Source organism: Stylophora pistillata, unplaced genomic scaffold (assembly GCF_964205215.1).
Source record: "Stylophora pistillata unplaced genomic scaffold, jaStyPist1.2 SCAFFOLD_1097, whole genome shotgun sequence".
Classification (NCBI taxonomy): Eukaryota; Metazoa; Cnidaria; class Anthozoa; order Scleractinia; family Pocilloporidae; genus Stylophora; species Stylophora pistillata.
This window is the reverse complement of record NW_028290856.1, coordinates 49,963-65,719: the sequence shown is the minus strand read 5'-3', so window position 1 is coordinate 65,719 and position 15,757 is coordinate 49,963. Positions and strand designations below refer to the sequence as shown.

The 15,757-nt window shown below is 43.0% G+C and overlaps 2 protein-coding genes and 1 long non-coding RNA gene across 3 annotated transcripts; 1 reads left to right on the top strand and 2 right to left on the bottom strand.

Annotated features, from left to right (window-relative positions):
- Positions 1–838: 838 nt before the first annotated feature.
- LOC148715724 (uncharacterized) lies at positions 839–4,478 on the bottom strand. Its single transcript, XM_088746584.1, has 4 exons — positions 4,360–4,478; positions 3,591–3,805; positions 1,390–1,684; positions 839–1,026 (listed from the first exon to the last, which is right to left on the bottom strand). Exons 1-4 carry the CDS (start codon positions 4,423–4,425, stop codon positions 907–909), a joined length of 696 nt encoding a protein of 231 aa, XP_088602710.1. The 5' UTR covers positions 4,426–4,478; the 3' UTR covers positions 839–906.
- A 1,376-nt stretch (positions 4,479–5,854) lies between these two features.
- On the top strand, positions 5,855–9,713 carry LOC148715723 (uncharacterized). Its single transcript, XR_015995880.1, has 2 exons — positions 5,855–6,368; positions 7,270–9,713. It is a non-coding gene; the product is annotated as an uncharacterized LOC148715723 (long non-coding RNA).
- Positions 9,543–14,219, bottom strand: LOC148715722 (uncharacterized). Its single transcript, XM_088746585.1, has 4 exons — positions 12,955–14,219; positions 11,292–12,079; positions 10,909–11,090; positions 9,543–10,777 (listed from the first exon to the last, which is right to left on the bottom strand). Exons 2-4 carry the CDS (start codon positions 12,064–12,066, stop codon positions 10,064–10,066), a joined length of 1,671 nt encoding a protein of 556 aa, XP_088602711.1. The 5' UTR covers positions 12,067–12,079; positions 12,955–14,219; the 3' UTR covers positions 9,543–10,063.
- Positions 14,220–15,757: the final 1,538 nt, after the last annotated feature.

Below are 15,757 nucleotides of genomic sequence, written 5' to 3'. Positions count from 1 at the left end.
CGCGCAACTCCGGCATATGACGGGCGACGGAGTGGCATGCGTGAGAGTGGGAGGCTGTGTAAGAGGAAGGGGTGAGCCTTGTACTCACGCCTGCCACTTCCACGAAACACATCACCACGCGGCTAAAATGGATTCCCGCGTGCACTAGATAGTCCCAGGGGAGTTGGAGAGTAGGCGCGCACCTCCTGCCAAATCACGGCAGCCGTGGTGGCACGCCTCCGAGTGAGAGGCTCTGCACTATGAGGCACATGTGCTAGAGAAGGCGGTGAGCCTTGTACTCACGCCTGCCACTTCCACGAATTGCATGACAACGCCTCCAAAATGAAATCCCAGGTGCACTAGACCCAGGGGAACCTCGGCAATAGACGCGCAACTCCGGCATATCACGAGTGACAGAGTGGCATGCGTGAGAGTGGGAGGCTGTGCAAGAGGAAGGGGTGAGCATTGTACTCACGCCTGCCACTTCCACGAAACACATCACCACGCGGCTAAAATGGATTCCCGCGTCCACTAGATAGTCCCACGGGAGGTGGAGAGTAGGCGCGCACCTCCTGCAAGTCACGGGAGCCGTGGTGCCACGCCTCCGAGTGAGAGGCTGTGCACTCTGAGGCACATGTGCTACAGAAGGCGGTGAGCCTTGTACTCACGCCTGCCACTTCCACGAAACACATGACAACGCCTCCAAAATGAAATCCCAGGTGCACTAGATACTCCCATGGGAGTTGGGGGGTAGGCGCGCACCTCCTGCAAGTCACGGCAGCCCTGGTGGCACGCCTCCGAGTGAGAGGCTCTGGGTTAGGGCTAGGGTTAGGGTTAGGGGTTAGGGTTAGGGTTAGGGTTAGGGTTGCATGCTATTTTCCAGTTTGAAGGTGATGAGTTGAAGGGTTCCCATGAATATTGTCCAGTTTAGGGCGATAAGTTGAATCTACTTACCAAAAGCAAAAAGTTCCCACTTTCCTCCTTCGTAAGGCGTGGACGAAACTCCTTGATGTAATTTGCAAGAACTTTGTACAGCTCGTGGCCAGGCTAAAAAAAGAAGGACAGATCCTTTTTCAGTTGACTTCCCCTTTTTTAGAAAGCGATGGGAAAATTCTTCGCACAGTAATGAGTATGGTGTCTTTGTTCATGTGAAATCGGCAAAATCTACAATGATCCTTCATAATCGTAAGAAAATAAATAAATAACTAGCTACCCAATTCCCTTGCCGGCTGCAACTTGGCAAATGTTAACAACACATGCTGTCCATTTCTTTTTTCCCTTGAGCTGGCATAAAAGCTATATTTTGGAAAGCACATTGTTTGCAAAGACTTTGCAACTGGTACAAATGTTCTTTTCATCAGCGCCACAAGAGCGTTTCGGGCTTTCTTAAAAACTGAGTCCTCATCTCACCTGCAGAGTTAGCTCATCCCGTCCACAGGAGCTTTTGGTTTTGTAATCATTAAAGTGGAGCACAATGGAATCTTCCCTCATCACCAGCAGATTTTGTTCCTTCCGCTGTCGTGCCTCCAAGCTGTCTGGCTCTGTGACAATTCGAAGAGTTCGCATCTCAAGACCCCGGGATGGTGGAATGAAAACATACAGGCTTAAAAGGACCAAGTTGCAGCTTTCCCTGGCTTTCATGTTGACCTCCCAGCTCAATTGAAAGCGTTCGCGTTGGAGTGAGACGGCAGCCACAACCTCGTCCCTAAAAGATTGAACGACGAGGCTGACTTAGAATCAACAAAGAAAGTCCACATAATTGATAGAAAAGTCAAAAAATGTTTTTCGTCCTTGTACCTGTAGACACCATTCCTCTACCCCTAAGGTTCAGAGAACATCTCGAGTCAACTTTATCTCGGCTAACTAGGGTAAATAAGTCCCTCTTCATTATGGGTGATTTTCATATAAACTTATTCAATTGTGAAAGTCATCCTGAGTCCAATGATTTCTTGCTAATGCTAAACTCCTTTTCTCTTGTACCTTGCATCTCACAATCAACACGTATTACTTAAAGATCAGCAACCTTCATTGATAATATATTTGCAAATACTCATGCTATGAATGCCATCAGTGGTAATCTAGTCTCTAATCATCTTCCTCAATTCCTGATCGTACACAATCTCAGACTGAATTATTTCAATCACAATTTCATATTTTCCTTGGACTTAAAACTAGGAAGACTGGTAGAATCTCATTCAGTGACAGGACAACATCTGTCATTACTGATGGACTAAAGAATGAAGACTGTAGTGAGATATCTGATTTCACCAATGAACTTTAAGTCAAGTATACAGATAAATGCAAGGTTCTGAAAGCTGAATGCAATCTTGACACATTTTGAACATGAATCAACTAATATAAGGACTCAAGCAAAGACTAAACAATTGGATTGAGATAAGTACACATGAAGCATATTATTCTTGAACTCAAACTGTAAGACATGCAATAATAGGTCAAATGTGACATACCAAATCCTCAGTAGAATAGGTCACTACCTTGAGGTTACATGTACTGGAGTTACTTTTTCTGTGACCAAGAGGTTCTGAGCTAGTAAGTGCTGGTCTGGACACTCTGAACTACTGAGTTAAACTAACTAACTGTACTTCTTTTATAAGGAATCGAGCAATAGCAGGAAATTCTCTAGAATTTTGGAAGTTAGGTGTGATCATTCTAAAGGAAATTTATGATGCAAATCCTGTGTGTATGATAATTTGGTTATCATAGGAAATAGTTTCTGAAGATGTAATTCTAAAATTCTAACAAAAAATATTGCAATGTCATGCACAATTGTTAGCCTGCTCACATGTAGACTATATAAAGTTTTAAACTATTATAAAAATGACTTTTCCAAACTCGGTGAAGAGAAATTTATCAATGACTTAATTTTCACGTCTAGATCTGGAATAACATCTCAAGTGATCGTTATAGATGCCAACACTAGATTCAATATTTTGCTATGATCAGATATCTCAACTTGTAAATTATCATGCACCGTGTCGAAAGCTCTCCAAACGCAAAATCAAGTGGTCTACCAAGCCCGGTATCACTAAATGCATTCTTGCCAAAATACAATACAGAGATAAGCTCTATTCCCAGATCTATAGGTGTCCACATTCAAATCCTAATCTGATGTATCTGCGTAAGAACTTCAGGAATAGTGTTGTCAAAGAAAAAAAATTATAGCTAGCAAATCCGATGATTTTAAAAATGACTTTTTGTGTAATAAGATGAATATGAGAAAAACATGGTCTGGAATTAGATATCAATCATCAACATTGGTAAAGTAAAAGCTGATTACATTTCCCAGTATTCTTGAAAGTGGTAAAACTGTTGACAATCCCTGTGCTAGTGCTAACATCTTTAATACTTTCTCTGTGGGAATGTAGCTAGAAAACACTGACAAAGACATTCCATGTGGGAACTGCTCTCCAACTGCTTTTCTGAAGGGCAATTTTCCTGATTCCCCTGTTACTTCAGTTCAAGTTGATTGATACATATCTCAAATGGACAATAACAAATCCATTGGTCCCTACAGTATACCAGTATCATTGCTAAAATTATTAATTTGCCAGTTTACAGGTACTGGCTCAAAAGAAGAAAAGACAACTCACCAGGGTAGCCAGCGATTTAGGGCTTCGAACTCTTCTCGCGACGAAGGCCGTTCTCTGTCGCCTTGCTTTTGAAATATCGTTGCCTGTGCTCTCAACTGACGAATCATTTGTACATCCTTGAAACTGGGACCGTGTTCCTTATGCAGAAACTTCACCGCATAAAGCAGTGAGCTCACGTGGTTTGAAATTGTCGCCGAACTGCATTGCCTCTCGTCCTAGCAACAACATTTGAGTAAATCCAGGTTATTGAAGGTCACGTACAACCAAAAAACAAGTGAGAGAAATTGGCAGAGCTGAGCTGACCGGCGAAGTAGTTCCGGCAGCCATTTTGATTCAAGAGACAAGCATTATGGTCAGCGGTCTAAGGGCGTCATGTCATATTTGTCAAGGTGTCCTTTTTGTCTCAAGCAAGCACGTGCCTCGCCGCGCGAAACGTGACGGCTGCGGGGAGACCAGTAGGGCATTGGCCGAGTTAAAAATATTGCTGACGTTGAACAAGCTGCAAACTTGCAAGACAAGAACGTCTTTTGAAAGCTGGTCAAACAAAAGCAATGAAGCCTGAAAAACTCGAATGATTTATGGGGCACAACGGTTGTATCTTGCTGCACAATTTAAGCCTGAAAATATGGCACAATTTGTGATTTTTCCTTTTCTTTTACCTTTGTTGCCGTCCTATCAGATGGCTTGAGACAGTTTTGCAGTTTTTGTCGGCAAAGTTATTTCCTAAAGGCGACAAGAAACAATTGCCAAAATTCAAATCTGCACTCACCCTGAGAAAGTTGAAATATTGTTCCATGAGACTTAGGCGGAGAAAAACATCTGGTGCTAGGTCCATTCCGAGATATCTCTTCAAAAATCCAAGGTAGCCTTGAGATGAAACAGAAAAACAGAAAATCAGGTCAGGTGTGACGCACGTGTGTGTTGCTTACTTGCTTGCGAGCGAGCGAGATATTTGAATGCGAATAAGCTAGCAAGGTAATTGACTGCGAATAATAAGTGTTCATGTAGTGACTTACACATCATGCGCTCACGCGCTTTGAGGAAAGTGGACTGCGCGACGGCTGCACTTTGTCGTTCAAGGTTCACCGCTCTAGTGAAGTAATTGGAAACAGCATCCAGAAAGACGTCCACATCGGGTGGGATATCTCGCGGACTTAGGGCGTAGGTGAGTTTTTTCCGGGTAGGTGTAGGAGTCAAATGGTGCGGGCTGTCCAATTGGCCAAGGCAATCTGGTTGTGGTGATTTTTGCTGCGTTGCCTGTGCCTCGTGGCTTACAGGCGATAAATTCGAAGTCGAAGTCGAAGTCGGAGGATGTTGCGTGGTTTGATCGTGAAAGTCTAGGATCTGTGATTCGTCGTCGTCGGAAGCATAGCACAGGTCTACGAGAGAGGCCATCTTTTTTTCCCGCTGGTTTTTCTCTCTTAGGATGGGAGAAGAGATTGTTTTAACCCTTGAGTTGTCTTTTGCGGTGTTCAGTCGGCAGCGTTTGGAAGGAATAGAGGCCGATTAGGTGAGATCATGGACTTTTTAAAGTGGGGCTGTGTCGTCCCCTGGGGTTTGACGATTGGACAAAAAGTTGAATTTTTGAGAGCTTAATGCAGGCGCCGCGAGAGAGCTGGGGCTTCCAAAAACTGTTCCCTCAATAGTATAGACAGTGCAGCGCGCGCCTGTCACAGTCTCGTGTTTGTGAAATGCGCTGTTTAATTATGAGAGAATGATAAACTTTGAGGATGAGCTAAAAAGTTGAATTTTTGAGAGCTTAATGCAGCCGCCGCGAGAGAGCTGAGGCTTCGAAAAACTGTTCCCTCAATAGTATAGAAAGTGCAGCGCGCGCCTGTCACAGTCTCGTGTTTGTGAAATGCGCTGTTTAATTATGAGAGAATGATAAACTTTGAGGATGAGCTAAAAAGTTGAATTTTTGAGAGCTTAATGCAGGCGCCGCGAGAGAGCTGGGGCTTCCAAAAACTGTTCCCTCAATAGTATAGACAGTGCAGCGCGCGCCTGTCACAGTCTCGTGTTTGTGAAATGCGCTGTTTAATTATGAGAGAATGATAAACTTTGAGGATGAGCTAAAAAGTTGAATTTTTGAGAGCTTAATGCAGCCGCCGCGAGAGAGCTGAGGCTTCGAAAAACTGTTCCCTCAATAGTATAGAAAGTGCAGCGCGCGCCTGTCACACTCTCGTGTTTGTGAAATGCGCTGTTTAATTATGAGAGAATGATAAACTTTGAGGATGAGCTAAAAAGTTGAATTTTTGAGAGCTTAATGCAGGCGCCGCGAGAGAGCTGAGGCTTCGAAAAACTGTTCCCTCAATAGTATAGAAAGTGTAGCGCGCGCCTGTCACACTCTCGTGTTTGTGAAATGCGCTGTTTAATTATGAGAGAATGATAAACTTTGAGGATGAGCTAAAAAGTTGAACTTTTGAGGCCTTGATGCGGCCGCCGCGAGAGGGCTGGGGCTTAGAAAAACTTCCCTCGATAGACTAGAATGAATAATGTATGGCGTGCGGCTGGGAGAATCTGGAGTTTGTGAAAGGCGGTGTTTAGTTATGAGAGAATCATAAAGTTTGATCAGAATTAATAGAGGGAACGGGAAGTGGTTATGAAAGCCGGAGAAGTTCAAAGGATAAGAACAATGGGAGCCCTCTGAGGTTGAAGGTAGAAGTCACATTCAAAACAAGATGGCGCTTGCTATGGGGAGACGATTTGGAAGTTATTTTAGACATTTTAGAAGGTGATGAAAGAGTCAATCAGCAGTTTGTAGCAGCAGTTAAGCAGCATGTAAGTTGCGATTGTGCTAATTTAGGTGTGTAATTTCTTTCTACCGACCCAAAACGTTCGCTCGGTGGTATATTCGGGGCATGGCAAGTTACTGAGTCGAGTCAGCCTTTTAAAAATGTTACAGCCCCAAAAATTGGACTTAGATATACATGTCCTAGCTGCAATGACTGATCAGGGTTTTTCTGTAGAAGCTACACTGAATGTCTGGTTTCATATGAGAAGTACTTGCTGGAAACAGCTCACATGGAATTTTATTTATTTATTTATTTATTTATTTATTTATAATAACTTCATTTGCCTAAATAATAAGATAATAATAATAATAATAATAATAATAATACAGACAGATAACAATAGAAATAACATCGAGATGCAAAAAGGCAAAAAGGGTCAAGCCAGAGAGGAACTCAATTCTCATTGACGGCAGCCCCCAGAATAAAAGCAATATGCAATAAAAATAAAACTAAAATGTAAAGGTAAAAATTATTGAAAAAACAAGTTAATTGATAAATGGATATTGGTGCAATATTATTGATATTATTTAAAAATGTGTTCTTTCAGTTTTTTTTTTAAACTTACTAGCAGAGCTAGAGCTAACTACTATGTCACTTGGCAAGTCATTCCAGATTTTTATATATTTATACCAAAAAGAGTTCTTGAGGATATTTGTTCGAGCATAAGGCGTCCAGATTTTGACATTGTTGGTAGATCTCGTCCGACTATTGGAGAAAGTTAAGTAATTACATATAAGTCTACTCTTGAAAAACCATGAATGAATTTGAATAATTGCACTAAACTAAGAAATTCACGACGCGAGTCGAGTGTTGGCCAGCCAAGATACTTCAAACGTTCACTATAGCAATATGTTGCACGAATCGTAATTTTTCTTTGTTGGTTGTAGGTCCAGCAACATGAAATGATCTGCAAAGACTGTGTGAACGACACAGCAGTCTTCACCAAGGATCCATTCAGCCTTTGAGCGTCAGCATACTTGCTGAAGTTGTGGCTTCCGCAATCAGGAAATTCAATGAAACTGAATTGTTACAAAAAGCTTGAGGGATGAACTAAGCAAGTATTCTTTTCAAGAGCCAGAGGAAAGAGGTTTGGAATTCACTGGTATCAAATCAATGTATGATGGGTTTTTTAAAGAATTGAGACCTGGTGAAGTTTTTCAGAAATATCATGCAACAGTCCCGGTGAAGTCTAGGCAGTTCTTCACTGGACTGTCAAGGAATGCTGCCCCATTATGATGGTGGACTAAAGTTGCCGACTGCCTCATTGCATACTACTGTAAGAGAAGCAAGAACTCACTCTGGTGACAATGATCCCACCAGTACAGTACCATCTGAGGGGCAAAAGGGCTGGTCATGTGCTGCACAATTTGTGTGTGTGAGAAATATGCAAGAACCGGTACCGTGGAGAGCCAGCAAGCTATGGCAATACTAAAGGCTGGCAAACTTGACTGTATCAATGATTCAAACAAAGCATGCAAAATCTGATTTCAAGTAATAGAACCGTGGTGGGCTATGGTCAATTACAGAGCCAGCTCCAAGAGTGGTTTCACTAGGAATTGAAACTGTTACAATAACTCTCAAAGCTACTAGTGATAGTGATGGATTGATCATAACTGATCAAGGATGTATTGCATGGCACGATTACTTTGTGTGTGTACGGATATGCTCACAATTCTCCTTCCCAAAGGATGTGAGTGAGAAAAACAAGATCGAAATGAAGCACACGACAGAGGGGAAGTGTCTTTGCAAGGAAATTAGTCAGAGTTGCTAATGAAATGAACAAGGGAAGCAAAGTGAAAGTTCTCCATTTCTATTTCACTTACTTTTGTGAACAACAAATAGCAAAGTTGTTTACAACATTATTAAAAGAAGCTAGTTTCTAATGTTTAGTTCCAAACAATGTGACAATGCCAAATGAAAACTTTCCCATGTGAATGTGGAACTTGGTGTAAATACGATCATAGCTTGTTTGAATGGAATTTGGAGGATTATGGAAAACTACTTATGAATTATTTCATTCTAAAAGCGTGTGTTAACCATTGTGTTAATCACTGTTTGATTGTGAAAAAGTGGTCTGTCATTTCATACTGGCATTTGTGGACGGCGTGCCAATGTTCTTCTCAATTTCACATTAAAAAAAAAAAAAAAAACACACTTCCTATGCTTTCTGTCCTCTTACATTTGTTGTAGGACTGCAGAAGCAAGGCTACAACCCAATTGGCATTGTGTAGTTCCAGAAAATGTCCATACTCCGCTTAAAGAGAGGGTTGAAAATTCTTGGGAATGGGGGGAATCTCAAAGGCCAAAAGCCTCAAGGAAATGTATGAACCTTCATTGCAATTTCCAGAGTGTTGGGAGGGGGTCTTAAGAAAAGTCCCTTCTGTGGGGGGGAGGTATGGATAATATTTATAGAAGTACATAGGGCAAAAAAATTCCAACCTCCCAAACGAGGTCTCTAGTTTTAGTCACACAAACTTGACTTTTTCGTCGACCCTGACAAACCTAGAATTGCCATGAAATTTCTAACGAGCAATCTGACATTCTCTTTCGCTTAAATACGGTAGCATAGCCAGGATATTTAGAAATTCCTGTAAAGAGTCGTGCTACTACACAGCATTTTTACAGTTTGACTTTTTTTGGGCATGGCCACTTGGCATCGGTAAGCTGTTCCCAAGATTTCTTCCCATCTTTCCTTCCTTTGGTATTGCCACTCTGACATGAAATGGATCTCTCCATTCTAATGGTGTTACTATTGTAACCAAACTGATGAAGAACTGAAACCTGTAACAAAATGTTGATGATTGATATGGATGATTTAATAACATATGACTTGGAATCATTTGAGTAAGGAGATATTTAGATTTAATGTTTGAGTTTGGATTTTCTGATTTCAGTATGACTCTTTTTCATAGATTTGAATGCAATTGCGCTCTGCAATTTTCCAAAAATAATATGTCCAAATCTATTTGCGAAAAAAAAAAAAAAAAAAAAAAAAAAAAATAGAAGAAGAGAAGAAAACACCTGTAGATATCAAAAACCCAACCCTTAGAGCAACAATTTAAGATACACACACACACACACAGTGGTTGTTTTCGTTGTAAAACAAGATTTAATGGAGTGGCTTCAGTTTACAAGCGTCCTCCTGAAATAAAACTAGTAGTAGTAGTAGAATCTTTATTTATACACGATAACAATTCAAGGTAAAAGGCTTGTGGGCTCGTGTACTTAACAAAATAGTATCTAGCCAACTTATGATTATACTGAGACACATTTCAAACTAAATAAGAAGCTATACTACAATAAAACATTCAATTTCCTCTCAAACTTAAAAGTACTTGTAATCAGTTGATCTATTCCTAGCCGTCGAACCTGATGAACTGGTAAAAAGTAAAGCTTGTGAAGTGATTGTTTCTCCTGAGATTCTTAAGGGCGAAACTACCTACATTTTTGACAAGATGGTTAACATAGCTAACATAGTACCGAACCTCTATATGCTAAAGAGTCCTAGACCGGCGATCGGTCGCGCCGGTGAGTGACGAACAGAACATGACAGCGAGAACGAGGAAGGAAGGAAGGAAGGAAGAAAAACAAACTAACTCTAACACAATTGAAAAATCTGAACGCGTGCAAAGTCCAAGTCATTCGCAGGCGCAGTCACTGCCATTTAGAATAGGACACTTTTCAGGTTTGGAGAGAGGGGGTCAGAAAGTCCTTCCAGGAAGAATCGTCGGGCAACCTCTTACGGATGGCTTCCAGAGCCAGCAGTTTGGCCTGTCGACCGCGTTGGGCGATGACCGTGTTTGCTACCCTCCGCAGCTGTTCCCAGAAGGCCGCTCGACCACTGGACAATTGAACGCAGAGCAGCTGGGGCACCAGCAGGGCTAGCTCCCCGATGCGTCGGATGCACTGCAACCTATTTCTTTCCACTTCTAAAAGGGAGCACAGCAAGGCCTTTACAGACTGCTTCCTCGTAGTTTTCTGGCCGGGGGGCAATGACTTGGGGACTGCCAGCTCGTAGAGTTGGTGGACGGCCACCGCACTGGCCAGCAGTCGGCTGAAGAGGGCGCCCTTGCTAGTGGAGCTCCTAGCCAGGAGATGGCAGAGATCCAGGTGACGAGCAAACACCCTGCAGACGGGACATGGTGGTTGTCGCCGACAGGGGTCTGCTGGCTCCATCTGCGGCCAAAATCGACCGGCCTTCAGGGCACAGCTCTCCTCTGGGCAGTCACAGGCAGCGGCGCAGATGACAAAGAGGCTTGCCATCTTCTCGGCCACCATTTGACGGTGCGCGTCTGCGACTCGCTGGCTGGTGGCCTCTTGCACTGCCTCCGGATCTTCTTTCCAAGCGCGTCCTCCTGCATTTGCCGCTGTGCTGGCCATGGCAGTTTGTAGTTCCTGTTGGGACAGACAACAAGAAGGGGAAACAAGATTGACGATATACATCACCAGTGCGCCAGGAGGCACACAAATGATCCAACAGGGTTTAACAGTGATGATCTGATCGGTGATCACGAATGTAAGTTTACCTCTTGGCGAAGTGGCTGGTGGTCTCTGAAGAAGTTTGACACGGCCTGCCACGTTTCCTCGTCGGGGAAATCCTCCATTCGGAGACCCGGCACCGACGAGTGCCTCAGGCCCCAGCGATCCTCTGCCTCTGCTTGCGCTGTCTGCCCTTCGCCTTGGCCTGTGGTCGTCGCTCCTGCTCCAGCTGTCATTTAAAAAGTGAAAAAAAAAAAAAATAATAATAATAATAATAGAATAAAATAAAATAAATAAATAGATAAATAGATAAATAAATTAATAAATAAATAATGTGAACAGAAAAAAAAAAAAAAAAACCGAACAAAACAGACAATCAAACAAAAGGCAGCAGTTGGTTAACGTGGTTGCTTTTCAGCCTTATCATTACCTGGTTGTCCGCCCTCAGGCAGCGCCCTTTCTTCCGTGCGCGTCGCCTTGGTTCTAGCACCGCCTACAGAGGAAGCCCTTCTCTTTTTTCTCCTAGCAAGGCCGGCGACAGCCGTGGAGGTGGTGGCTTCTGCTGCCCTTTCGGCCCCACCGCCGTCCCCTTCGGACGAGGAGTCACTCTGCCGCCCAGGTTGGCTAGCTAGCCGCGCGAGCAGATCGCAGAGCAGTCTGTCCGTCTCTCGGGAGGACTGGCGTTGCGCAGTGCCGTCGCTGGACGACTTGCCGATTTCCCGCATGACGCTTTGCGGACACTCTATCAGGGGTTCGTCGGCGTCGTCGTCTTCCTCGTTGCTGGGGCTGGATCCCTCCGCGGCTGACGACTCGTCGCCCTCTCTCCAAGCTGGGTTCAGGTTGGAGTGAAGCGTTTCTAAGGTCTCCGGCGAGAGGGCTTCAAAGGTGGCGAAGCTCACGCCGTACTCCACCATGGCGGACGCAAGGTACTGCGGACAGAATGTTCCGCTCTGATATCTGATGGCCGCGTACCTGAGGTTTAGGAGTCGCGCCCTGCTGAGACCTGAGCCCGCGGTGGTTGCCCGACTTACCAAGCAGGCCACGTCGCACACAGCCAGTCGCCTCAACGTCAAATTACTGGCTTTCGCCGACACTGTTATGTTGCCCGGTAGAAAACCCCCGTGGTCTTGCGAAACGAGCTTCCTGGGAAAGCCGTGCGTGTATTCTGGGCTGGCCAGGGACCAGGGAGGTGCATTCCAGACCATGATATTTCCAAACCTACATGGAGACGAAGGATTACCAAACAAGAATTAAGGAAAGAAATTGATTGATTCATTTACTTAAGTATTTCTACAAAGTACAATAGGACCTAAGTCCCCTACCAGGTTTAATTAAATACCAACCCAACCATCTTAAAAAAAAAAGCAGAAAAACAAAAAAAACAGAAACGAAAAACAGAGAGACAAAACTGAGAGACAAACCGAAAAAAACAAACAAACAAAACAAAACTGAAACAAACAAAGCAAAAAACTAAAAAAACAGAGACACAAAACTGAGAGACAAACCGAAAAAACAAAACAAAACAAAACTGAAACAAAAAACTAAGCATCCTATTCCCCCTCCATTCCCTAGATCTAATACGCTCACGCAAAAAGGAGGCAAAAACTAGAATCTAAGAGCTACAAACCGAGTGGGTTTGTAGCTCCGACGACATTTAGGACAGATTATTTTAAAAGTGCGATAATGTTCGCCATCAAAGACGTGTAAGAGTCTTTTAAAGTCAAAATCCTGAAGCTCGCCCCTAAAAGAGCCAAGGGGCTCTGACTGCCTAGCATCAACTGGAATATTGTTCCACAAAAGGAATCATTCTAATCGAGTAAAAGTCTCTGCAAGTAGATGCTTTGCTCATATTTGGTTTAATTCAAGGGAAAAGCTGAGCATCCTTCCTAGGCGAGTCTGACTGGCCGGTAACAGGTGATAAAAAATGATCCAAAGGTCCGGCGGGCTAGATCTATCTGTCCACGAAGTCATTTAAAGAAGAGAAAAAAATAGGAGATCTAAATACTCCGACCATTAGCCAAGGGGTAAGAGTTTAAGCCTAACGCGGAAATCAAATCCAATCATATGAAAATGAAAAAAAACCAGCGACCTACCTGTCCAAGCGAACCAGGTTTAAATTGCTGTCTAAAGGCGCTTGTCTGCTAGTTAGGGCTTCGGTCAACTTTGCCCCGTCACGTCGGAAAAGTTCCCACTTGTTCAGGTCTCTGAGTAGATGTTTGCGACGGGGAGTCTTCTGGGTTGGATCAGACGGTGAGGGCAAAGGAAGCGTGTCTTTCCACCCAATCTCTAGGCTGCGTGTGCAGTAACTTATTGCGCTGGCTGCGTCTTCGAAGGTAAGTGCGTTGGAGACCCTCTCCTCATCAGAGTCGCGAGGCACTATGTGTCTTGGCAGCGTCAGACTGTCCAGCAAGAACAAATCAAAGTTGAAGGCTAGAGGCCTGTCCGGGGATTCTGCGAATGCCAAGGGAAAGTATGGCTGTACAGTCTCCGCGTCCCTTTGGACGGAAAGTGCCTCCTGTTTTCGGTAAAAGGACTGACTGCTCTCCTCTACAAGTTCCCCTTCTGGCACTAAAAATGTCCTGTCCCCGGGCGTCTGCACCTCTTCCTCATCATCGTGGTCGTCAGCTCTGTCGGCGCAAAAACCTCCTATTAGACCATTACCCTACGGCTACCAAAAGAGAAAAGGGAAAAAAATGGGCCAAGTAGAGGAGCGATTTGACCCACCTCCTACCACCTTCTGCTGCAGCCTCTGTGTCAAGCAACTGTCTGAAAATCCAAGACAGACACACTTTTTGTTTGTTTTTTGTTTTTTGTTTTACACAAGTAACAATGGGAATAGATACAGATTGTGGCCATTTCCAGAACGTACCGAGTGCGCGCGACAAAATTGTACACCAAAGATATATCGCAGATCCTGGGTTACTAAAAACAAACAGAAAACATGAGGATCCTACCTTGCTCCAGCGCCACTGGTTTTTCGACTTCTCTGGTTTTTCCTACACAGAACAAGATACGCGATCGTGTTAAGTTGTCTAGGCTCGTTCCAAATGCATTTGAAATCACGGTGAAATGAACTAGCTACGCCTGCTGCCCCAAGAAGTGAAACCATAGGTTAAGAAGGCATAATCGGCGGTTTGACCAGAATATCCGAGTTCACGTCGAATGCCTTACAAAAGTCAAGTAAGCTATCTTTCTCAAAAGTTTCAGCGTAATAGTGGAATTCTCTCTGAACTCTGTCATGAAAACAGAGAACAGATTTGACGGCTTTACCCTGGTTCCACGTGTCATCATCATTTAGTTGATATCATTTACCTTCTTGGTGGACTCTTGTCGTCTCTGCCACTACCGTCGTCACTCTCTTGCGAGGATCTACGAGAATAATGAGAATAATAATAATAATAATAATAATAATAATAATAATAATAACAATAATAGGACTCTAGATTTGCCATTCACCTTTCTCTTTTCTGTATAGTTTTAGATATGCTTTTACTTATCAGATTATTAGACTTTGAATCTGTTCAGATTTGACTCCGCTATCTATAGTTTTCCAGACGCTTTGAAAGAAAAAAGAAAAAAAAAAAAAGGTGCAGATGTGAGCCGAAAGTGAGTTCTTTTTCATCGTTTTATACGCTGTTAATATTTTGTATTGCAGAAGATTTGATGGAAATTATTGCTATATAATAGTAAGGAAAATAATAGTAAGGCATAATGATAAGGAATAACAACAAGGCAATGAGAAAGCTATTTCTGGGAATCATAGCTAAAGCCAGGAATACTGAGCCAAGAAGTGTTCAGCATTATTATCGTAGCTATCATTATTATGAACCGAGGTGTGTATGCACTCGCTTTTCTTAAATTTTTATCAGACATTTCAATGTATTTTTCGATTTTTAAGCATTTTATCGGAATAATAATAGTAATAAAACAAAACGGAAACAAAACAAAACAAAAACAAACAGTTTTTTCGCCCAATGTAAAAGCAAAATAATTATAGTGATCGCTTGAGGCTTTCAGTCGGAATTCGCCAAGTAAATATTTCGCTGTTAGATTCGCTCCGACGAACGAAGGGCTAACGCTCGAAAGGTCAGCTTTTATAATCGTAACGGTGGCCAATTTACCATTTCAACTTTGTTGATATGTTCAAATTATTTCCTTACCCCCACCGACGCAGCCCCAAACATTTTCTTTAGAAACTATCGGCCTTTATTCATTTGGCTGTTAGGTTTGAGACGAGTTTTTCGAAGTGTGTCACCAGATAGCCATTTTATAGTATGGCCACGATCAGATCTTTCGATGGTGAGCTAGCTAGAAAACCAAAATAATATTTAGAGTCGCTTGACCTTGCTAAAGAAACATTTAATACTCTCAAGAGGCTTGAAAGATCGAAGCTTTCAGTGAAAATTCGGTGAGATTTTCTGACTGCCGGGCATTTAGTCTATTTAAGACCATTCCCGGCTGCCGGGCATATGTATATAGCCACAGCGAGTTCCGAGTGGAAACAAACAAACAATTCCTCTTGGAAGTGTTACAAGATGCTACAGCGATTTCTACTATTGAAAACAATACTAAATAATGCTTCCCCTACCGAAATAATTCCTGCGAATCTCGTTCCTCTGCTTGACTCGAACTCTTGGATGAAAAATAATCGGAGATCGCAGCTTTCCGGCTCATTTTTAGAGGTTCTCGCTGCGGCTTCAAGTACGTTTCTTTAATATGTATTTATTTTTATTTTGCCAGGGGACACTTATATATAACGGGGGCACCTTACGTCAAATTTCCCAAAATAGATCTTGCCTTACTTTGTTTACCTATTGACGTCAATTTTCTCCAAATAGACGTCCCAAAAAAGCCTCTTGACGTCATTCGAGGATTTTCCCCACGTAGCTATTTTGG

What these genes read in the sequence shown, in the direction of transcription:
- LOC148715724 (XM_088746584.1), bottom strand. Translation starts at nt 4,425, where the DNA reads ATGGACCTAGCACCAGATGTTTTTCTCCGCCTAAGTCTCATGGAACAA. An exon ending in AATATTTCAACTTTCTCAGG is followed by an intron (nt 3,806 to 4,359) that starts GTGAGTGCAGAT and finishes TGTTGTTGCTAG; the next exon opens with GACGAGAGGCAATGCAGTTC. An exon ending in CTAAATCGCTGGCTACCCTG is followed by an intron (nt 1,685 to 3,590) that starts GTGAGTTGTCTT and finishes TCAATCTTTTAG; the next exon opens with GGACGAGGTTGTGGCTGCCG.
- LOC148715722 (XM_088746585.1), bottom strand. Translation starts at nt 12,066, where the DNA reads ATGGTCTGGAATGCACCTCCCTGGTCCCTGGCCAGCCCAGAATACACG. An exon ending in GCCTGAGGGCGGACAACCAG is followed by an intron (nt 11,091 to 11,291) that starts GTAATGATAAGG and finishes TTTAAATGACAG; the next exon opens with CTGGAGCAGGAGCGACGACC. An exon ending in ACCAGCCACTTCGCCAAGAG is followed by an intron (nt 10,778 to 10,908) that starts GTAAACTTACAT and finishes CTGTCCCAACAG; the next exon opens with GAACTACAAACTGCCATGGC.